General features: G+C 45.9%; 1 protein-coding gene across 1 annotated transcript in view; it reads left to right on the top strand.

The window, feature by feature from the left end:
- MYPT-75D (Myosin phosphatase targeting subunit 75D) overlaps positions 1-23,822 on the top strand; it is an 86,324-nt gene extending 62,502 nt beyond the window's left edge. The window contains exons 4-12 of the mRNA XM_077647930.1: positions 1,170-1,315; positions 1,965-2,068; positions 2,564-2,688; positions 2,823-2,948; positions 4,697-4,772; positions 8,462-8,579; positions 9,105-9,216; positions 13,200-13,502; positions 18,993-23,822. Coding sequence (XP_077504056.1) covers positions 1,170-1,315; positions 1,965-2,068; positions 2,564-2,688; positions 2,823-2,948; positions 4,697-4,772; positions 8,462-8,579; positions 9,105-9,216; positions 13,200-13,502; positions 18,993-19,331 — 1,449 coding nt within the window. The 3' untranslated portion in view covers positions 19,332-23,822. The remainder of the gene's footprint in view (positions 1-1,169; positions 1,316-1,964; positions 2,069-2,563; positions 2,689-2,822; positions 2,949-4,696; positions 4,773-8,461; positions 8,580-9,104; positions 9,217-13,199; positions 13,503-18,992) is intronic.
- The last annotated feature ends 66 nt before the right edge of the window (positions 23,823-23,888 follow it).

Below are 23,888 nucleotides of genomic sequence, written 5' to 3' on the forward strand. Positions count from 1 at the left end.
AAACGGCCTCGTTTGCACTCTAAGCACGGGGCTGTGCCTTGGGAGTGCTGCGGAAGAGTCCCCTTCTTCCTGTCAGGATGGTGGACCTAGAGCATTGCCTCTGGAGTGTTTATTTTGTCTTCGCAAAAAAAGAAATTTCTAAGCAGCTTTAAGCACCTACTGTAGTTTTCAATTTTAATCACTCTACTATGCATTTTTAGGTATTTTGCGACCGCACTGCAATTCACCAAAAGGCTTTTTGCGATGGCTTTTGAGAAAGTGCAACAAGAAAGCACCACACAGTCACTTGAATTGTTAAAGATGGTGAGAGTTACAAAGATTATTCCCCCCCCCCCCTCCCCCACCGCTCTTTCAAGAGCAGCAGGTGGATCATAGTACACTTATGTACAAGACAGCCCACTCTTCTTCCTGGTGGTGTCAAAGAGCTGACCTTTGTGGAGTAGTTACTTAGCCGACCGCAATGATTAGAACATACATCGGTGAAAACAGCATTCAGGTGATGTTGTCGGAATTGGCCTTTAATATGTGCCCCTGCTGCCCGGTGTCTGGCATGGGACCAGAGCGAGTGCTGTCACCACATTAATCGACGAGTGTGCGGGCGAATGTTCTTCTCAAAGTTCTAGTGGAACAAGGGATGATCATTCATGCTCCATAGCAGATCAATCAACCACTGTCGTCGTGGCACTGTCATATTCATTGCAGAAGGCTTCGCTGTCTACTACTGTTTCTGCCATTGTGGCTTCATGGCAAATTCTCAAATTTCAAAGCACAGAATTAAACTGCTGCTACGTGGTTGGTGTGCATGAAGCATCTGGAAAAAGTTTTAGTGAGTTGCACCTGCAGCAAGCATCTGCACCCAGTGCCAAGAACGGGCCAAGCCGTCGGGCTCCAGCAGATGCAGTTGTGTGGAAGAGCTAACAGAATGCTTCATGTGGTGGTTTTGTAGCAAAATGTAATCTGCGCACCTGGGTCCCTTAGTCCAGTCTGCAGCCGGCAGGAGTTATTTCTTTAGGCCGACCCTTCTGCAGAATCGCCTTTAACGCAGAGTTGGGCACACTTCCGTGCTGTTGTGCTGTCTGAATCGCTGTGTGGCGCCTCTTTAGGACGCATTCTTCTCCTTAAGGGCGGGGGATGCGTGAACGCAAAATTGGTGTCCGTCGTTTTCGCAGTGCTGCATAGACGACAGCGAGGAGATGATGAAGCTGCTGATCGACTTTGACGCCAACGTGAACGCCAAGGACAGCGAGCAGTGGACGCCCTTGCACGCAGCTGCCACCTGCGGCCACATTCACCTCGTGCGCTACCTCATCTCCAGGTGGGCGCATTCCTATCGGTGATTCGGAAGGGGACTATGCTCGCTCTGTCTTACTAAAAGTGCCAAATTTAAGAAGGGGTGGTCTTTTTTGCTCTTCGAAGATCTGGACTTCGCATATCTGCTTGTCGCTCAGTTGAAGTCTTTTTAGATTTTTTAGATAAAAAATAAGTGGCATGTCGATTTGCATTTCTTGCTGAAACAGTTCAACACCCGCTCTACCTCGCTGTCATTCTACCTTTGTTCGGGCACAGTTTATGCGTAGAAAAATTCTGCCGGTCAACGAGTGTGGCACCTCGTGCTAATTTTACAGCGCCATCATTCGAATTTAACGCAAATAGAGACACAGACACAGGATGCTGCACATGAACCCAGCAATTCCATTTTAGTGTTTTCTTGATTGGCATCCGGCAGAGCTTTGTATAGACATGCATATCGTTCTCCATGATGGCTCAGTGGCTGTGGCATTCGTCAGTTGCGGATTCTATTCCCGGTCGCAGCTGCTGCATTTCAGTGCTGGTGAAGTGCAATAGCGCCCATCCGCTGAGATTTTCATGCAGGTTAAAGAACTCCGGGGAGGTGCAGTTCAGTTCTTTGCCTAGAGTTGCCGCGCCTACCTACATATGTCGATCTGTCTGCCTGCCTCCTCCAGGGGTGCCGACCTGCTTGCTGTCAACGCCGACGGTAATATGCCATACGACATTTGTGAGGATGAGCCGACGCTAGACTACATCGAGTCAGAAATGGCCAAAAGAGGTAAGCTTATGAGGCTGTGATCAGTTTGCATCGATTTATTTGGTGATTTAGGTTGCCAAACCCTCACCTAACCCACTCAAAACACATCAGAGTGCTTATGCCCTGACGTTCCAGTAGCATGCTTGCACATTCATTTTGGGGAGAATTTTTAGTCTTTGTGATGACGGATCCCTCCTGTATGAGTTTGCTATGCAGTGAGTGTTGGCCACCAGTTGTTTTGCTCTTGCGGCCATCGTACAACGACTTGGAAGAGTAGACCGAAACCATACATTTTGTTTGTTTCATCCGGGATGTTTTCATTCGTGTATGTGTGGAGGAGAGATGGTGCATTATGAGCATCATTGTCAGTGACAAAGGTCGTGTACTTGGACATGGATTTTTTTTTTTCAGTGTGACCTTTCAGATAATTCTGGCCATTTATGTGATCTCGTCAACTGACTTAATTTGACTAAGCGGCTTTGGAATGTCAGACAAAGCATTTGTGTTCTGCCTCAGGCATCACCCAGGAGATGATTGATGAGACCAGGGCAGCCAATGAGGTGATGATGCTGAACGACCTGAAGAGTCTCAGCGAGACAGGCAGTGATTTGGAATTCAGGGATGAGCAAGGCGCCACCCCGGTAAGTGCTTCTTGTTGCCTCGTCTTGGAGGAGGCTTGGCTTGATTTTGTTCACTTCTGACGCGGATGCACATGTTCTGGGAGAAACAGCATAACCCATTCATCATGTGCTGATTTTTCTATTTTTCTTTCTAGCTGCACATCGCAGCAGCCAACGGGTACGTGTCTGTGGTAGAGTTTCTTCTGGACCAGCACGTGTCCACCGACGTGTGCGACAATGACCAGTGGCAGCCAATTCATGCAGCCGCCTGCTGGGGCCATGTGAGTGGTGCATCCTGCTCAACTTTCTGCTCTTCATGAAGGTGCAGTTAAAGCAAGCCTACCATACAAAATGCCTGCGCCGAGCGCCCATCTCACATGTTACCTTACGAATGCCAGCAATGGGTGGCCTGAGCTGCAGTTGCAACAAAGGTTGCAATTATCTATAGCGTGAGATTACTTGCGGTTTTCTCTGCTTGCCAATGCTACCGGTGATGCAGTCCTAGCGATTATATAGTGCGCATGCTCAGTATTTTGTGCACGGCACTTGCATGATAGCATTCACTGGAGCACCCGGCTTTCCATGCGAATGGAGGGGTGAGCGAGTTCGCGATACTAATGGCATCCTTGAAAGGCCATTCTCGATCACTCCAGAGCAATCTGAAAGCATGCACTGTATCGGCTGGCTGAAATAAGGCACTTTCTTTGTTGTTGCCTGCCTCCGATTCAGGGTGCTCTTCTCCAAGTGCTAGAGTAAAAATGGCTTGGTTTCATTGACAGTGAAACTGTACAGTGTGGTGCGATTTCAAGGTTATCGCGTTCGTTCAGGCCAAAATGGACTAATAAATTTTCTTGTCGTGATGGTCGCTTAGTCTGCATTAAGAGTGACGGTGCAGGACTGGGGAGTCATTCGGCTGTAGCTAAACTCATATATTCCTTTGAGCCTTTTTGCTGAATAAACTGCGTAAGAGCTCTTTAATCCAAGTAGGCTCAGCCTGAAGTGATCGTCTTCAAATCACGCCAGACTATAGACCTTTCCATCGGGCAAGGGAGATGCTGCAACACCTCCTCTCTGGGCTCTTGTAAACTGGTTCTGCTGCTGCTTCCACTGTGCTAGCGTCACATGCACACCATAGCCCAGTGGGCAATATGGTGATGCTCATGGAGCCCTCATCGGAAAGGTTTATACAGGCATAGGAACGGGAAGAAACTGCACTCAAGGTCGTTTGCGGATAAGTTCGAACCAGAGGACTCTTCTAGCTCTGTTCTTGCCACGTGACCCGATGTGGTGGCTCAGTGGCTGGGGCGTTCGATGTCTGAGCCCAAGGTTGCTAATTGGGTCCCAGCTGGGACGTCCGCATTTCTGTGGGGACCAAGTGCAGAAACCTTCGTGGAACTTTCGGTGGAACACCAGGTGGATAAAGAAAGCCCAGGTGGTGCTTGGAAATGAATGCCTCATAACCCACAGTGTTACAGTGGCATGTAGAAGTAATCAGTCTATCTTGTTGGTAACATGACTAGCACTTTCGGTTTGTCGGTGGCTGCTCCGACCTCCTGTGCTTGAAGTTCAAGCTGCCATCGCGCTGGCACTGACATCGGTTTATTGCAGTGGCCGGTGGAGTGTGTGAGGCAGCATCCTCGCACATTCGGGCCTTACTCACGTATATATGCGTGGAAGTTTTTTTGTTTTGTTTTCAAGCAAGCCACCCTTCGTGCTCCATGTTGCTACGGCGCACATTCATGTGTCACATATGCATACGCATCTGCTCAGCCTAGGCGGTCATTTCCTTAAAGTGACTGATCGGTGGTGCTTGTTGTTTGGGGCAACAAAGCAGCAGCAACTTAGTGAGCATTGCCGCAGCCGATTAGATCATATTGTGCCCAATGTGAAAACACCGCCGGTTACGTCGGTGCTTTGCCAAAATGTTGATGACAGCCTACTGGAACTCGCAGGGCTGTCGTTTTAAGCAGTCTGCAGCGCGCCCTTTAGTAGGGCTGTTGCTTACGTCCCTGTTTGTCTCGTTTTGCAGCCCGATGTACTGGAAATGCTGGTACAGGCTGGTGCTGACCTGAATGCACGGACCAAGAATGGCGAGACACCTTACGGTAAGCGAGGGCTTTGGCGCTTTGCATGATGACCTGCGCCTCAAATCTCTTCGACCCTCTGGTTTATGGCCGCTTGAGCTGCTGCTGTGTCGGCAGCATTGGCGCCTGCACATTGTTCGCTACTGCGCAGGGCAATTTTGTGCCTGCCATCAATGGCCGTCAACACACACACTTGCAAGGTTCTTTACCGCACCCTGAAAGCACTTTGTTAGGTCTCGCAATGTAGCATGGGGCATGACTGCACACCATATAACAGTCGGTTGTGTTGCCACTTCTTAACGCACAGTTCTTTTCGGCACTGTGCGCAGCTGTCAGTGCAGTGGAGAAGTGCTATGTTCATGGCGTTCGCCCGCTGCCACCACGCCCACTCGTGTTGGTGTATGTGCGCATTGTTTCAAGTTCCTTGTCCAATCCGCGTGGGGTTGGAGTGGCTTCCGAGTCATGCGCCATGTTTCCTGAAGTGGCGACTCTCTTCCTGCCATCTGGCCTGTGTTGACGAGCGAGAAGCTCTCCTGCACTACCTGCACGGCAGTATAGGGCGCTGCCATCTTGGCAAGGTGGTGGCATCTGGTGTCTAGGATAGTCTAGGCTGGTAACAACTGCCATGCTGGTATGTGCTGTCACATTCACAGAATAAGTCGCAGGCGGCACAAATCGGCATTTCGAAGCTTCTGCATTCATCTTTTTGCGTTGTGAATGTTTCTGACCGAGAGAAAAAGTTTCTGAGGCAGCAGTGAAGCCATCAATCAAAAAAATGACCCGAGCTTTGGCAGATGATTGGGCCAGGTATGCTTCCACAGTCGTGCCGACGATTGACGTAGGGAAGTAAAATCTGACTACAATTGAGTTGTGTGTAACGTGTACAGGGTGTTTCTCATAACTTGAACCAGGTATTAAAAAAAAAAGCAGTACATGTAGCTTGGTGAAATCAACGACATTGTTTCCCGTGGTGTGGTGCTCCTATGAGTATTTATGAATTCCGTTTACTAATTAATGTGCAAAGTCTAATTATGCAGACGATGCAGAATATAGATGCCAAATTTTCGCTTGCGTGTTTTCTTAGGTATTTAAAATGATGCGTTAGATATTAATATACATGAATCATCACATGATATTCACCTATGACCGCTATATAATTTATAATTTAATTTCTTCTTGACACTGCTTCAGTTTCATCAACCGAAGATGGCTGTGATGTATAGTATGACTTTAGGGCGCATGATGCACGAAAAAAAAAAAAAACTGCGATATAAATGCTGATACGTAGTTTTAATTCACTACAGCACTTTAACCAGCCTGCTTCAGGAGCTATAATGACAACAAATGACATATAAGCAGTTATATTGCTGTTTTTTTCCTGCCTCACGTGAACCCAAGTCCAGCTACAAGCCACAGCCATTGTTTGGTTGATGAAACCGAAACAGCATGAGAGAAGAAATTATTAACCAATCGCAGGCAAATACCATGCGGTGATCCATGTATTCTAATGTCTAGCACATCATATGAAAGAAGAAAACACGCAACTAAAATTAAGTATTGTAGTCCTTTAATGGGCCAAGTGCGTTTTGCTAAGTTGTATAAGAGGGTAAAAAACAGCCAATCCAGTTTTTAGCAACAGCATAGCTCTTACGTGGTTCTTTTTTCCGCCATCCAAAAAAAATTGTGTGAAATGTGAAATTGTTTTGTAGCGCTGTCAAACGCACTTTAGATGAACGAAGCGTGTGTGCTCACCATCTCGAAGTGAGCGGTCGATACTGCTGTCAGCACATTCTTCGGGAGCATGGAATGTGTGCGCTGTGATCTTTGATACATGATAAGCAGACCACGGACAGCTAATTTAGAGAGAGCTTTTACTCAGCCATCACACAGGTAAACCAAAAGAAGGGAAAGCATAAAAGCTGTTTAGTTCAAGGAAGCCTCTGTTTTCTTCATTTGTTTCCAACTGTGCAGCGGCCGCTCACTTGGGCACGATCAGCATGCATGTTTCATCCATTCAAAACACGGTTAGGAGTGCTGCAATAGAGTAGCGCACGAGAGCAGTCACGTTTTTTTAAATATTTTGCGGCCTTTCTTTAAATGCTGGAAGATAGGACCACGTAAGAGGCACAGTGACGCAAAAAATTCTGCACTCCCTCGACAACTTAACGAAACGTACTTGACCCTAAAGTGAAACTTAACATATTTGCATAATTCATATTAGCTAACTGATTCCACAGATTATAAAAAATTCTCTGAGGAGCATCACATAATGGCAAGCGATATGTGCTGGGTTTTATAAAGCTGCGGTGTCCCACCTTTTTTAATCCTTGGCAGAAATTATGTGAAACATGTGAATGACGGAAGCCAACAGTCACCGAAACCAAAGGGCATAGGGGATGTTTTTTTTAATTTTGTAGTTTTTATCAATGGGATATTGATAAAAGCAGAAGAAAAACAACTACCTGCCACCGGTGGGATCCAAACCCACGACCTCCGAATTTCGTGCGAAACAAGTGTATATGTGGCACAAAGTAGCAGTATTGTGCCACTGGCCACGATGGCGGTCAAGCAAGCGATGTAGGGCAGCTGTCAATCTACTTTTTGTTGTAAGTGAGTGAGTTCTAGAGATAGACTAGGGTAATAGTTCATGCAGTTGGAAGGTAGTGAAGTTAGTGATTTCTTTACATCTGTTTCAAGTACTACAATGTTAGTAGCACTACACTTGTTGAGTGCACAGATTATGCATACTCAGTTTATTGTTCAAATCGCTATGGTGTGCAGTTCTCACGACACAGTGTCTTCAGCCAGTTATGAATAAATTCACATATTTATAGAAATGACTGTTCTTCATATAGCCACATTCACACATACTATCGACAGACAAGGTTTACAAAATGAGTGTTTTCAGAAAAATCAATAAATACTGTAGTGCTGCCTCGCAACCAAATAAGTCGACAACCGATTACCTAAGTATTGTTGCCAGAGGATGGAGCATGCATGCTTTGTCGTACCTTCAAAAAATTTCTGGTGAATGCGTCAAAGTAATTTTTCTCTCTGCCAACCAGAGTTCTGTAAACTTGCTACCGATAGTACCTTCTGCTCATAGCCCAACTTAATTTAAGCCAGTGTATTAAATTTCTGACCGTCTACTCTCCTACAACTAAGCTTTCAGAGCACACACAAGACTTGGCCGACAGGACGAAACCCTTTTGGTTGAGGTTGGTGCATGCAATCCAAAGACCCTGCTTGTCTTCGTCCGGTGGAAGGTGTTGCAACTGAAACAGCTTGCACCCACACACATACCGTGGCTATTGATGTAGTTCGCATGGCTCTGCAGCTAATTTTTACTGCTTTTAATAGTCGTTACTGCAACCGAGAACAACACACGGTTAACTGGATGTCTTGCATCTCAATGCAAGATGCTTTTCAGCTAATTCGTCATGCAGAGGACTGCGTTCACATACGTATTCTGCATACCGTCTTGGCACCGCCGCTTGCACATACCAGAGGAGGAGTGGCGCCGCATTTGCTGAGTATGAGGCTATTTTCCTCCTTACCACGAAAATGGTATATAGCGACCACTTGCGATGTGGCCTGGGAATTTTTTAAAAGCACTCTATGTCCCTGTTCATAGAAAGTGTAAGTGCAGAGCTGAAACTGCGAACATTTCAATCCTTTAGGAGTTGACAGTTGATTGTATCTGCCTGCAGACATATGTGAAGACCCTGACCTCAAGGAGAGGATAGTGCAGCTGCGAAGCGAAATGGAAACGAAAAGGGCCATGCAGCCGAACAAACTGCGGCGCTCACAAAGCCAAAATACTCGCAGGCAAGTGTTCCTATACTACATGGGTCGTTCATTTTAGTGTTGTTCTCACAGTGTATCTATCTTCTTGCCTTTTTTCATATTACGTGCCTATTAGTGTATTTTTAAATTAAAAAAAAATTTATTAGCCACAGTAGTGTATAGTTCGAAGCATATATCAGAGTGAACACTTGAATGATGCACGAGCCTGTAATCACTGCCAAAATGAGTGAGAGGCGTGCTTTTTTTTTTTTAAGTTTTCCTATGGATGCATGGTCTGTGTAATGCTTTTCATGTGGGATGCAGAAATACAAATAATGCGATTGCTGAGTGTGAGCTTGAGAGAATTTGGGGTCTCTGGCTGTGGCCTCATCTTGATTACGGCCTAAATGTCCAATGTCACTGACTTGTATTCTATGACTCTGATATCTTGCACGGCTTTGGGTAATGTTTAGACATCACTTAGGGGAAGTAATTGGCAGCAGCCTCTTAATGACTTGTCGGAAGTCTTGCTGACTGCATTCTTGTTCCTTCCACGATCATGCGCAGCCAATCGGTGCGGCGAACAAGCATCCGTGAGAAGGGCATGATTTCTCGCCGAGAAGCCCGCGAGGAAGCTCGCATCCGCCAAGAGCAGCAGGCACCACTGGGCAAGGACGATGTGAGTGCTCGTAGCCTCTTCGTGTGGCAGTTTGCTGGTGTCCGGACGTGGTGCGAGTCCTGTGACATGTGCTCGTTATTGTACCTTGGCATTTTTACCTCCTCTTTACTGCACATGCATTGCAGGTGGCCGGAGACTTGCTCGGAGAAAACCATGCACATACATGGGTGAATGCTTTGGCTGATTCGGTGCACGTGCATGGAAGCGTTGTCGTTCCAACCTTGTTCTAATAAAGTAACTTGATTGGCTTGTAACACTGCACAACCAGGGTGGCTTAACAACTCTCCACTCACCTTTCCTTTTGCACCTAGGACTAGTGAGGAGATTTCACATTTATGAGCAGATGGTACACACGGGAGCACATGGCAGCCTAGCGGCACTGTTTAGAAGCCGTTGCAGGTACGCAATGCTCACAGTGTGTAGCTTGAAACCCCTGATCGTGCTATGATGCCCCGACCAGATGCAAACTCAAAAGCCACTTGAAATCATGCAAACTTGAGTTGGAAACACGAGTTGGCTTCAAAAGAATTATCTATGCGGCGATCATGTAACTGATGTGGCAGAATGCATTCGGATGCACTTTGCGGCTTGAGTGTTCTTTGTTGGTCGATGCAATTGTACGCAGCTGAGAAATGAAACGAAGATGCGCTTAGAGCCCCCTTTTGCTTGTGCACCACCGCATGCGCTCATCCATGCATTTGTTCGTTGATGGTTCGGCTCCCGACTGATGGCCGACACAAGTTGTGACTAGCAGTTATGTGCTAGGTTTTACGCATGTTCAAACGCAGCTGGTCCTGCACTTGTGCGGCATTTTGGATTAGATGGAGCAGAATGCGTTCACATGCACTTTGCGGTTTTACCGTTCCTTGTTGGTTGATGCAGTCGCAGAGCTGCGTCCAAGTGTCCAAGATCACCATATATCCTGTGTTGCCGTATTGCTCATTTGGCTTTTCCTCGTTCTGGATGCAAAATTTTCCATTTTTTTCCCGCAATATACTTTTGCAAACATAATAATTTGAGTGAAAAGCGGCAAAGAACTTTATAAATAAATAAATGCAGAGCCTATGAACAATTCAGTGCCCCTCTGGAGCCCACATAACGAACTCTAACGTTGAAGAACCATCGTTATTTGAAACTAAAACACATCTTACAGCTGTTCAAGTGGTCTTCATTCAAGGCTACCCATAAAAGATGTTAGTGGAGACTTCATTTATGTTGTAACTGTTAATGCTACAAGAATGGCCACCACAGTAGTTAATGCGCTCGGATGTTGACCCGAAAGACATGGGCTCGATTCTTGCCGTGGCAGTCGCATTTCGATGGAGGCAAAATTCTAGTGGCCCGTGTACTGTGCGATGTCAGTGAATGTTAAAGAACTTCAGGTGGTCGAAATTTCCGGAGCCCTTCACTACGGCGTCTCTCATAGCCTGAGTTACTTTGGGACGTTAAACCACCATAAACCATAAACTACAACAGTGACCGAAATTATCGTGGGGGAACTGGTTTTAGCAATTTCATATGATATTCTCCAAAGATATTCTTGTTACTACACCACAGCTACCGTAAAATTCTGAACATGCACCCCCAGCCATGCAAGGGCCCCCCCTAACTTCACTGTTAACTTCACATCCCCCCCCCCACACACACACACACCCTGCTCCGCACCCTTATCACGCACTGTGCCCAGGCAACACTGGCCTGTCCCATCCAATCCAAAAATCTAGTCCAGTCCAGTCCTGTTTTTCAAGCTATTCGCATGCCCGTTCGTCACGCGCCATTTGTTTTGTTTTGGCGTTGTCGAGTGGCATTGCATTCGTACACAGTGGCGAAGAAACTTGAAGTCATACAATGGCATCGGCAAAACGGAAGCAACATTCACCAAACATCTCAAGAGTTTAAGTTCGTCCGGAAACGGATACGGAAATGGGACGAGGATTTCGAGACGTTGCTACAGCAAAACTACGGGAAAGCAAAACTTGAAGAAAGTTGAGTAACAGCGCGCCGGTGTTTAGTGAATGCGTGGACGATGTGCTCTTCGAGCTTCGAGCTGGAAAGAATGGCAGGACGTTTTAAATCCATGTGCAGTGCGTTTTTTTTTCTTCCAGGAAAATGTCGCCGCCATCATGAATTTCGGTGCCGTTCCGGGATAGCCCCCCCCCCCCCCCCCCCCCCCCCCCCCCCCACTCCCCTACTTTGCCAGGAATTTCAACTTGCGGTGGTGGGGTCGCTTGCTCAGAATTTTACGGCAACGGTATGAGGCCAAGTACAACTACTGACCGCACCTTCTCGGAGATCATAGCTTTCACGGTTTTGCTTTGGCTGAAAGCATCGTCAAAGACAAGTTTTACTGAAATCTCAAAAATTCACCATAATATCAGAAATTTTCCATGTATCGGCAGCACTGAGCACGTCTCTCGTATCTCCTCTTTCTCCGCTCTTCGGTTCTCCGATGCAAGCCCCCTCATTGTCTGCTCCCAGAAAGCGCGCGCCGTATCATTGGCTGTTTCCAGACCACATGCACCCTTGCTCTCCTTCCCCCTTTCCGCTTTTCCTTTTCACTCCATCTGTCATCCTTGTGCTTTCTTCCTTTCCATGCATCTCTTCCAGACCACAATAGGTAACTGAAGCTGACTGAGTGACTGCATAGTGCTTTGCTAAATTCAGTTTTTTCTCTTGATTACCTGGGAGCCCTAAAAAAGGACTTCTCATGTTGAAATGTTTGAGCCTTAGAAACTTCAAACTTTGAAAGAGCAGCATCCTTCACTCCATGGGATATATTTAAAATTGCAAGTCAAAATTTGTTAGCAATGTAGGAATTCAGTCTGTCTGCATGTGATATTCCTCTGCTGTATCCGTACCAAACTTCTTAGAATGGATTCTCATAGTGCATTGTAATGAAGACCGAAACCATCAAATTTGGTTCAATAAGAACCTCGTTAATTCGGACTTCAAGGGACCGGGAAAACATCTGAGTAATCCGAAGGTTGCATTATCGAATGCCTCGCCCCTGCCAAAAGCTGCCAAAAACCTTGTGCATCGTAGTAAATTTACCTGTTGAAAATCTGGGCCGCGGTCTTTGAGATGTTCCATCAAATGCTTTGCTTCATGCACACTGTCAGGAACGTCAAAGCAGGAGTGCTTTGAGATAGTAAAGGCCTCCGCTGTGGTGGAACCTCCTAACAAACTGTGTCGTTGTATGTGAGGAGGCTCCACCCCACGTGAAGAGCGCGCACTTTCGGCGCTGTGGAAGAATGAAAGAACCACGCAGATGGAAGCGAGGGGAGCTTGTCTGCACCCATAGTGATCTTAGCACTTGAATGGCGCTAAAAATACAGAATACCAGCTACATGCCAGTGTCCAAAATAGTGCTCAGGTGTACTCAACTGGCTGTCCAAGCCAGGGCTGATATCCGCCGTCTACGCGGGATGGCACAAAGCTCAGGAAAGTGAAACTATATGGTCGGACAATATTTTTCGGAGACTGAGCTAATGGGAAACCCGATGCAGTCATGCTTGCCATTGCATGCACATCAGAGGTTCGCAAGCAAAACTGCAGTATGTGATTCAGGCTTGAGGAGGAGTATTTGGACAATTGCTTGCTTTGTTGGTCGTACTTTGACACGGCTGCGCTACCTGGCCGAATTAACCGGTGTGAGCCCTGCTGCATCCAAATCAACGAGCATCCGACTCCACAGGCATACATGGGCACCGGCCAGTACTGTACTGGCAGTCCAAATTATCCAGATTTTTGAATCAAGGGGGTCAAATTGACGAGGGTTTACTGTATTGGCACCATTAATTACAAGCCTGACTGCTGGCTTATATTGCCTAAAATTACCGCGTCACTTATAGTTTCTGCCTGAACGTGTCGCATGTTTTCTTGTCTATGCTAACCTTGGCAGCTATGTTCACATAGGTTGTGAGCAAATGAACTTCTAGGCAGTGAACAAGTTGTGTCCTTTTTCCATGCATTTTCTGCCTCAGGATGAGGAGGCGGTGCGGAGGAAGTCTGAAGGTGATGTGATGAATGGCGATTCTGGCTCGTTGACGAGCCCTGGCAGTGATGGTGAGCGACCAGCCAGCACAGTCCCATCGGTGCCACTGTCGTTGGCACCTGCAACAGTTGCTGTAGAAGTAGCAGGATCAAGTTCACCGAGTCGCTGTGGCTTGGAAGGAGTGCCCGAGCCAGGGTCATTGGGGTCGCTAGCCCCGATGCCCCCGCCGTCATACTCTGAGGTCTCGCCAATGCCGGCAAGGCACCAGGGGGGCGCTGCGGAGGCAGTCAAGGTATGTGTGCTTATGCAGCTTGTAATTGTGGCAACCTTTCATGAATGTTTTCTGCACTTGGCTTTATTGTGCCCCTATTGTGGAAGCATCAGAAAAGTTCGGACCTTCTAACATTTGACAGTCATGGTCTCCTCTTGCAGGAATGCGAAAAGTGTAATAAATTTAGTGCAATTGAAATCTGGCAGGTTGGCCGATCAAGGTAATTTCTAACTATGTTCTTGTGGACAAGGTGATGTGTGTTCTTCGGTATACCGTATTTACTCGATTCTAATGGGCATTTCTTTCCAGAAAAAATCGCCGAGAAATTACGTGCGCGTTAGAATCGAGTATGAAAATGAAACTATGCTAGCAACAATCTGTTGTCATTGGTGTCACAAGAATGGCGGCTTGGTACTCCTTGTGCACCGATATTATCGCTTCGCCTACTGCACTCTTGGTTACTGAGAGGCCTTGTGAGCACCTGAAGTGTCTCATCAGTAAGGCGCCAACCTTCTTTCATGGTTTGAGTCAACATAAAACGCCAGTTGCAAAGACGCACCGCTCACTTCGACGCCTATGAGCACACATTGGAGGAGCCAGGCAACCCCGCGTGAACCGCGCAACTGCCGCTGGCGCTCCCCTCAATGCTCCCGTCCATGGCGCACAAGCCTTGGCACTGTGCCAAGTTCACCGAGCGAGCCACCGGCTCTGCAGCTACTGTGGAAAAATAAATGCACCGTGATGTTATCGGACTGCAGCAGCTAGGCGCACTGCCGAGGTCTGCACTGCGCACGGCGATTGGGATGCAAAGGAACGAGCTAAGAAAAGCAAACACTTTAAAATATAATGATGTTGTGTATGGAAGCAAGTGCCAGTCAGGTGGCCTCACATGCAAATTTCTTTATTGAAACATCAAAACGTGATGGGCGTTACAGTCGAAGTGATTGCACTTATTTCTTTTCTGACCTTGAAAAACAAGAGTGGGTTACAGTTGAGGGCGTGTTAGAATCGAGTAAAAATACGGCAACTGTGGCATGAAAAAAACAGTCACAAAGGTAGGCACACAAGACAAGGGTGGATGCTGCAGTCATAAATGTTTATGCCTCGAAGCAAAGCCTATATCTTGTGTTGTGCATGCGTAGAAATTACGAGGAGGAGAAAAAGCACAAAAAGGGAGAGACACATGCCAAAGTAAACACCTTGTAAAACACATACAATGAAACCTCTTGTCATTCAGGAGAGGAAAGGTCAAATCCGAATTGTATAGACCAGTTGAAGTGTCGTTTACACAGTCGGTGCCCCGTTTATTATGTAGAGGCTTGCAGCAGTTCTCAAGCAATTTGGTTCAATTTTGCCAAGAACCTTTTTACTTTTGCCAAGGATCCAAAAACAGAGGTGCATTCTAGACAGGAATTCTTTGATTCTGAACATACTTCATTATTTGAGTTCATAGGTGAAGTTCTTAAAAGGGCATTTGTGTTTGGTATACTTCCAAGTACAGAAACAACTGTCGTGATATGATTTGATTCATTTCAAAGTGATAAAGAACATAGCTAATCTGTGCATGAAATGTGCTCTCCAGAAATTGTATGCTCGTGAAATGCAGGCTAGTTTTCATAATGAAATAACAAAACTCATGGTCTCGCTGTGGTAGCAGTAGCAAACACCGTCCTAAAGAAAAGAAGTCTGGCACAAAGAGCTTGATGGTGATGGCAACTGAAGAAGCATTGAGACCTTGGGTGGTTTCCTGCCTGCACAGTTTCACACAGCTTTAAAATTGCCTACAGGTATGGGATCCTAATTATTTTTGGAACTCCTTTCATGATGGCGCAGTTGAGCAAGCTTGTCTGTAGTGAGAAAAAAATGGAGACTGCTGAAAAAGCATGCCAACATCTTTGTGGAGTATTAATTGGGAGTGGTCTACGAGATTCCACTCTCATGCGGCAAGTCCTATGTTGCCCAAAGAGGCTGTTCTGTCGTTGACAGGATAAGGGAGCATGCACTGCACAAAATTTATAGAACAATCATTGTAGGTCTTGCGTTTCATTGATGCTAAGATTTTTGGCAAAAGTGGAAACCACACTGTTTGCGAACTGCTGAACGCTTTCCATGTAATCAAAGGCGTATTGACTGCGCAAGTGACACTGCAATTGGCTTATGCAATTTGGAATTAAATCTTATTGTAAAGAGAGCTACACTGGGCTACCAGTCGAGCATTTCACGGTGGCTGGGAGAGGCCAGTTGCGTGCATGCGCCGTTACCATGGCAACCGGAGAGGAGCAGCAGGCGCGGCGTGCGCTTCGTCGCCGCCTCGCCGCACGCCTCTCTACCACCCGAATCTCGCGTCACATGTGCAGCATTGCGTATAAAAGGCGCTGATGTAATGGGCGGCTGTGTCACAACATTTGATATGGATGCACAGAAGGAGAGGAGAATCCAGCTGCTGCTAAACGGCGGTATAGGCAAGAGAAGATTAACTCTTCTGATCCTGAGGTTGTCGCCTGGCACTTGGCTACTCAACAAAGAGAGAATGAGCGTAAGAATGCGAAGAGAGCAGCGGAGATGCCCAAACAGAGAGAGGAACGCCTTGCCAAACGGAGATGCCAGACTGCCGAGCGTAATAGATGGCGTATAGCGGCCGAGATGGGGCCCAATGTCTCTCATTGCTAAACTTAGTGACCACAAGCTCAGCCAGGGAAACTTTCCTCCCGCTACGTATATCCTGGCATAGCCAAGCTACCACTGCCAATTTTTTTTTCTGTTGCAACACAAGATGTTTCACTGTGAGGACAAGGTGTCCACGTTTGCACGTCTCTTTCTCTTTTTCGTGTTTTTCCTTTTTCATTTTTCTTTTTGTAATTTCTTTGCATGCGCAGCGCAAGATATATTCAGGCATTGCTTCAAGGAGTAAACAGTTGAGTTAAATATGTTCTCCCCGCTTAACCGCGGCTGACAGTGCAAGCCGCCAACCCAACCCCGTGATCGCTCATGCTACCAAGCGCACGCTGACTATGGTGGGCCAAGCTCTGAGGAAACAAAGAAGCGGCGGCACTGGCTGACACCAAAAAGGCATTTATTGCTGCAACAGCAATAATGCTGGCTAACAACAAAATAAGCTAAGGAATCAAGGTCATGCGGCTCGCCAGCGAGGTCCTGAGTGAAGGTTTGCCTACGCTAGGGCAAGGGAGAAACTCCGAGGCCGGACGGGACGGGCTCATGGGAAAATGCTCCCACGAGGCCTTGCCCCGCTGGTGGAGAGCGGAGCGCCGCACCGAAACGTCTGCATGCAATGAGTTGCCGAGGCCCAAGAGATAGAGAGAGCTGTCTTACCTGTGTGTGCAGCAGTCACGCCGTCCATGGCACTCGTGTCGGTGCGACACAGGCACCGTTCTTAGTTAAGGTAATTAGAGAGGACGCATCGTGGAGAAGCAAACCCAAGGGGATGGAGCAGGGCGAGTTTCCACAAGTGTTCATCCTTGTCTTGCATGTCTTCCTTTGGGAGTGTTGCCGTTGTGCTGCAGCTATTTCTACACTCAGCACTCCTGTACATTATGGCATTCGAAATAATCAGATTTTAGCCTACCTTTTACTTTCACATCAGCAGTGACATGCTCATATTTAATTTCAGGCTGGAGTTCTCTTCACTATAGTTCAAGTAGCCTAGCCTCTTCAATTTCCTTGTCAGTTATTCTAGTTTCATTGTTTACTCTTGTTCATATTGTAAGGTAGACGCTACATTTAGCCTTATGAGTATTAAAATAAGCGTTATTGTGGCCATTGCAGTCATCCAATTTCAGGTCCTCAAACTAACTTTCGAGGCAAATTGTGGTGACTGGGACGTGGTTTCAAATTATAACACTGAACTTTGCGAAAATAGAGTTATACATACATGCAACGGCGAATTTATGTCTGACACTTGGAGGGGACAGTGCTATCTGCGCGATACATTTTTTAATATCTTATTTATTAAAGAGAAAATTGAAAATTTTTCATGCCTTTTCCACAGAAAATTTCTCTGAGGGGCAGCCCCCCCCCTTAAATCATGTGCATGTGTGTGTGCGTGTGTGTGCGCATGCGTGTGTGTGATATTGTCATTGACTAGAAGACGACGAAGTGGGCAGCAGCACGACATGGAGTGGTTGCGCCAGGCCCATAGAATTAAATCATGCCATCACCATCCATCATGTCGTTCTTTTTTCATCGGCTTGCCATCACGTAACTTTTGGTGTAAGGTGCGGGGTATCCTCGTCATCCCGGTTATGGGAGCTTCGGAGCCTGCTGTCTGCCAAGGTCTTCTGTGGAGCGCTTGTGGTTTTGCACCTCCCAACATTGCTTCAGCCTGTCAGATGTGACCCAGCATCTCTCTGCTCCGCCCCTAGCCCCAACCAGAAGGCACGACGCCAAGACTACGACCCCACTGATCCGAGAACACCACCACTGACTTGAGATCTCACTGACCACCTGCTCACACACGAGAACACGGCACCCCTGTCCTTGCCGCTGGGTGTGTCCATGGGCCTTGGTGTTAGCTTCCGGCAACCGATCGCTGTTCAGTCTTCGTGTATCTGGCTTCATCTGCTCGTCATCTGCTCATTCCTTTAATCGTGATGGCAAGCCCTTCATCTTCTTCTCTTCTCTGTTAACCATTCTGTCATACCCATCGTCACGTTCTGCGCTTGATCGTCAGCGCCATTCTTCTAGTTCGCGCGATCGGCTCGATCACTCGGTGGCCATGGGCCATGTCGCAGACTAGAAGACGACGAAGTGGGCAGTGGCATGGCATAGAGTGCTCACGCCAGGCCCACTGAATTAAATCATGCCATCACCATCCATCATGTCGTTCTCTCTTCATCGGCGTGCTGTCACATAACAGTACACACACATACAGAGAGAAAGAGGCAGATATCTTCAGTGGTTACTGATGCCACAGCTTTTCAGCATGTGGTAGCACAGCATACTTCAGCTTTTTGCCTTCTGGATTTGACTTTGGACTGCTTGCCACCAATATAGCTTCAACTTTTTAAGTCTGCTTGAGTGTTGCACATATTGAGCATATTTACTTGAAGTAATCCGCTAAGCTTACCTAAATTTTGCAGGATTGGCTTATTTGCTTCATAAGCAAAATTATTTAGTGGCTTGCAATTTATTGGAAGATATATTACAATTCGTGGTTGTTGGAGTGGATGATGATATAGTTTATGAAACAAGTGGAGGACCTTTTGGATTTGGCAGCTGCCACAGTGGGGTTGACGTTCTGCTGCTACCCGATAACAGCTGCAGCATTTGGCGGTGGTGGTATGGAAAAACACCCATGTGGTGAGATGAGATATTGGTATGCATTCAGGGGCTGTAGAAGATCTAAATTAATCTGGAGCTTTCCACTATGGCACATCTCATAGCCCACAATGTTCATTTGCTATGTCAAAATTCATCAATTAATTAATCAACCTTCCAAAACCAAGGCCATGTGGAGAAACCAGTGAAACTCTGCTATGCTATGTTTGAATGCAGGTGGAAATCCATGTGACCGTAAACACTCAACAAGCATCTGTAGGCTTCTCGCCTCAGAATGGAACTCTCTCGGACTTGAAGAAACACCGGGCCGACCTCAGGAACAGTCGAGGCTCCCTCACCCTCTCTGCTTCTCAGCAACAGGAAATAGTTGGCAAAATGGCAGCGTCTGCCACAGCACTTGGACAGAATGGGCATCAGCACCATTTTAGTGCCACTGTGCGAAAACCAAGCTATGAGGCTCCTCCATCACCATCAACATCCCTCCGACGCTTCCGTAGTGACCCTTCCGAGATAGTGGGTGAGCCACATCGTAAGGACTGTTGCACTGTCATGTGATGATGCCAAAAGGACGAGAAAGAAGCTATTTACCTTTGATTTTTGGAACATGTTTGCATAAGCAGTTGCATTCCTCTACATTGCCAATGTTGCGATGGCGCGAAACACACTGCTTGTGCTCGCGACCGCAGTGAGGTTTGTGGTGGGAAGTTGTTCTGAGTAAACAGAAATGCTAGTGATGACACACCCCAGGTGTGCATGTGCCAACACAAAATATATGATGTGGTGTCCCAACAGTGCTAACACTTACCCTCCTAGAGGTTATTTAATTTTGGGCAGCATAATGTGATCAAAAGCCACTTTTCTAAATTTGTTTCTTATCTTGTGATGGGCTTTCATACAAACGAAACTTGCAATGCATGCAGTGGATCAGGTCCAATGTGCAGGAAAATGTGCCAATGGACAGTATCCCGTTTTCATTTTTGTTCAGTGTAGGTGTTCTACCTGCACAATTTTACAACGAGTGGATTTGTACCGGAGATGCTCAAAGGGAACTGTGTACAAGACATTCAAGCCGTACTGAATGCTTAAGTTCTTTCACTGGCACTAGTGCATGTGATCCATTGTATTTGGAGATCTTGTTTGCATCACAATGAAGCCAGACAGTATATAGGAGTTGAAGTTTAAGGTAATAGCTGGCATTGCAGCTAAATACTGTGCACATCAAGTACAGAATGAAAAACCTGCTATGACGTTGTGGTAGTAAAGTCATTCCATTATGGTTATAGCACTGTTACTGGTGGGTTTATTCTTTTCCTTGCTGCTGTTTCAATGCATACAGAGCTGTTAGTGTTGCCTCAGTAGCTGAGCTTAAGGTAAAAATATGAATGGCTCATTGCAGCCTTACGGGTGGATGTAAAATGAATTAATTGTGTACAGTGGTAAAAACAGATTTTTAGTTCGAAGATTAGGGTACTTGCATACGGAAGATTAGGGTACTTGCATACGTTGTGACAGTGAAAAAACTTTGTCTTGACAAAATAGGCAGTGGGGCTACTTGGGTCTATTTGGATCAGCACATAATGAGAGAGTAGTACAATGGCTTGTTCCCTTGCAAAGCAGGGTAACATCAGCACTGACTTATCTTTCTCTTTTCTGTGCTGTTTTACTCCACATACAGCTAAGGATATCACACCTTGAACGTTAACAGAGCTAAGAGGACTACTTCTTACTGGTTAATAGACTCAATGCATGAAACTGTTCGTAGGTATGTGGCATATCGTTCCATGTCTGTGTCAAAAGGTCGCTATGTGGGTAATCAAATGTTGCCAAGCTGTGATGTGAACCCTGTGGCACTCCTGGCATTGGATCCAGTGCTCTATGCCAGGGAACCCTAACAGCTTTCATCAAAAGGTCCCGAGAAACCCCGTGTGTCTTGGCTTGCATCCCTTCCTGCCCAACACGCATGCAAAAAGGAGCATGCGAACACATGGAAGCTCAAGAAATGCCCAAATTCAATTAATAACGACCTGCTGTACAGTGGAGCAGTCTGCAATGAGCAATTAGTGTGATTAGTTCCAAAATAAAGTAGGAAAACGAAAAGCAGGGGTTAAGGCATGCATGGATTTAGGTGCACACCTAGGAACCCTGAGGTTCGGCGGAACTGTTTGTGAGAACCCCTTCTCTAAGCTATTAGAAGAACCATTGCCCTTGATGTTAAGTGCTTCCACAGCCCTAAGGGCACTACTGGAGTTCCTCTTGCACAGCTCAGTGACCACTTTGGTTGCACTTGCACTGGCTGGAGAACTATTGAGATATAGATATTGTCATTAAAACAAAATTGAAAAGACGGCACAGTTCTTTTTGTGTACTATGTAAGTGTGCCAGATGATGATGAACACTGTCCTCACTAGACAGTGTGATCTGCCAGCATTTTGTATTGATCATATTTTTTTAGTTCAGTAGGTGTTACCATGCTCAAAAATTGGCTATATTCTCGGTTACTGCACTCAGCAGTGGTCAGCATGTTCGTCCAGTGTGAAAGTCCTTGAGGCTGCTTGATTGTTTGAAAATAGAAAATTATGAGGGACGCTCCACGTTAAAAACCGAGTGATCAAGATAGAAGAGGCTCCAGGCATAATGCCAATAGTGATGACTGATGGAATGACATGGGACAGAGGAATTTGTATGGCTTTCTTTGTTGCGAGCTTGCTTAGGCAGATGCCAGAGTCCTTAAAGTGTTTTGCCATTTATTTGCAAAGGAGGGCTGCAGTGCATAACTGTGAAAAGTTTCTGTGGTTTCGTGCCCACTGTACCCTCCAAAGGTGAATAGTTGCAGCTATAATTTAATTTATGAAAAACCGGAAAATGTTTTGTCGTGTTAATCTCTGTGACCACAAATGACAGCCCCAATGAACTGCTAGCAATGTTAAACGCACAATGTCCATATACATTCTAGTGATGTTTTTTGTGAAGCTATGAACGGGTCGTTTTTATTCAGAGGCAAGGCTTCAGTGCATCTCAGGAAGTATTAAGTGCTTCACTTTGGTGCACATGAAACATATGGAGTGATCCAAGATCTAGGAATAGTTACCGTAAAGCTGCCACAATATTTTCTACAAGTGTGATTAGTGGTAGCACTTGAACGGGTCCTTTTATTTGCTGCACGCACTTTACCACTTGCTAATTATTTGTCATCCCACCATGTTGAGTGGCAGGAGGAGGTGTATACAAAAGTCCTCGCTTCAGTTGTAGCTTGGAAGATGTTTCACATGCAGAACTGTACCGGTTGAAGTTTCACTTGTGTATGTTGCTTTATGCAAATTGTAGCTTCAGTTCAAGAATGCTGGAGCTGTGATGTATCTTGTCCTTTGTGGGACCATTGCAAGGGATGTAATATGTTATAAACCCTGCACTTTGTTCAGTTGTCTCAAGAACTGTGTAAAGTTGGGTGGACATAGAATCTGTGGCCACAAGATTTGACTCGTTTTGGTTCTGAATGAGTAGTTCTGCAATACGCTGTGGCGAGAGTAGCCTTTTCTTTCAAGGCCATTGCATTTTATTGCCAGCATGTCTTTGTGAAATGGTTAAACATAGAGAAACAGCAAGTAAGCAGTGTGCTTTGATGTAATGTTATAGCTCTAAGCCTGATTTTGTTGTTTGTTGTGTGCTGATATCTAGCATGGCGGCGGTGTTTTCTTTTTTCAAACTTCATCATTCCACCAAATAGAGGCACCCAGGGTCATTGTAAAAGGCTGCCAGTTGAGGGCCTATATTTTTTTTAGCTATGTATCCCATCAATCATGGCATTTTTGCCTCTCCTGCAAAGAAGGAAAAAAAGATGTCTTTGGTAGAATTATCTTTTTTTCCCTCTTTGCATGCAGCACTGAAGCAAGGGCACAATATTCTTTATTAGGTAAAAAAAAAAAAACCTTACATATTTGATTTCTCTCATGTTGCATGTGCTTTACGCCTCCAATCACACTGTTATGTGTTGTGGAATTATAATTTGGAGATGAACGAGATGTGAGCTTTTCTGCCCAAAGCTTCTTTTCATGCCATCCTAGTTGGTGCCAGTAAGCTTTTATCATGTGTAATGGGAGCAGGGAAGCTTGGGCTACCTCTGACCTCTGCCACATATTCATGTTTTGAGGTATAGTGTAGGTCAGCTGGGTTGGTTGCACAAGGCAGTATTTTTGCCATTGCTCCACTGTGCACTCTGGCAGAACAATTCTGCCTCTGGATTAGCTGCTTCAGTTGAAGGTGACCTTTCTGATGGAAAGAAACACTGCCTTACTGCAGCCACCCAGTTAGCTGCTTTGGATCTTCAAGAAAATGTGGTACCAATTACCTCTAGCATCTAGACTGTGACGTAACACCTTTGCTTGTTGAATTAATGCACATCTCGATGTCCTTTTAGCCGCAAGTCTATGAATGAGCCTACTTTATATATATTGCCATTGAAAGCTGCTAACAAAGATAGATCCATCAATCACATTACCAACACAGTAAAAGTTGGCAAAGTACAGTGAAATTGATGCAGAAATGCTGCCAGTGTAGTAACAATTGAGCAAACCTGCTGCCAAACTGCTGACTAAGAGGTCAGCCAGAGACAGTTGTAGCTTTTAATAGCTTTAAGTGAAACATAGTGTAGCTAATTTATGTGGTAGCCACTAACTACCCAGCATCTCCAAATATAGTTTGTGATCATATGAGTGGTTTCGGAGGACAGAAGAGGAGATGACGCAATTGTGCAAGGTCATAATGAATTGGAAAGACAACAGAAGCCTGTGAAGACTCGGAGTGGTCAGAGCTCAATGCAGGCTGGCAGCTCGGACAATGACGGTGATAATTGTAGTAATCATGCCAACGCATTTTACTTTTTTTTTTCTACTGTCTCTCGGCCAGCTTTCCTGTCAAGTTTGGAATTTTTTCCCCTTGACATTTTCTCTGCTATATGTCGTTAAGCAGCTGTAGCAGAGTTTTGTTGTAACTTGTGCACTCATCTTTTTTCCCTCAAAAAGGCCGTGAATAAAACCTGGGAATACTGTTTTCGTGGTGTTGCTCTCCTTTCATATTTTCCATTTCTGGTTTCTACCCGCCAATTTACAAGCATGT

This window comes from Amblyomma americanum, chromosome 1 (genome assembly GCF_052857255.1).
Source record: "Amblyomma americanum isolate KBUSLIRL-KWMA chromosome 1, ASM5285725v1, whole genome shotgun sequence".
In the NCBI taxonomy this organism is placed as follows: Eukaryota; Metazoa; Arthropoda; class Arachnida; order Ixodida; family Ixodidae; genus Amblyomma; species Amblyomma americanum.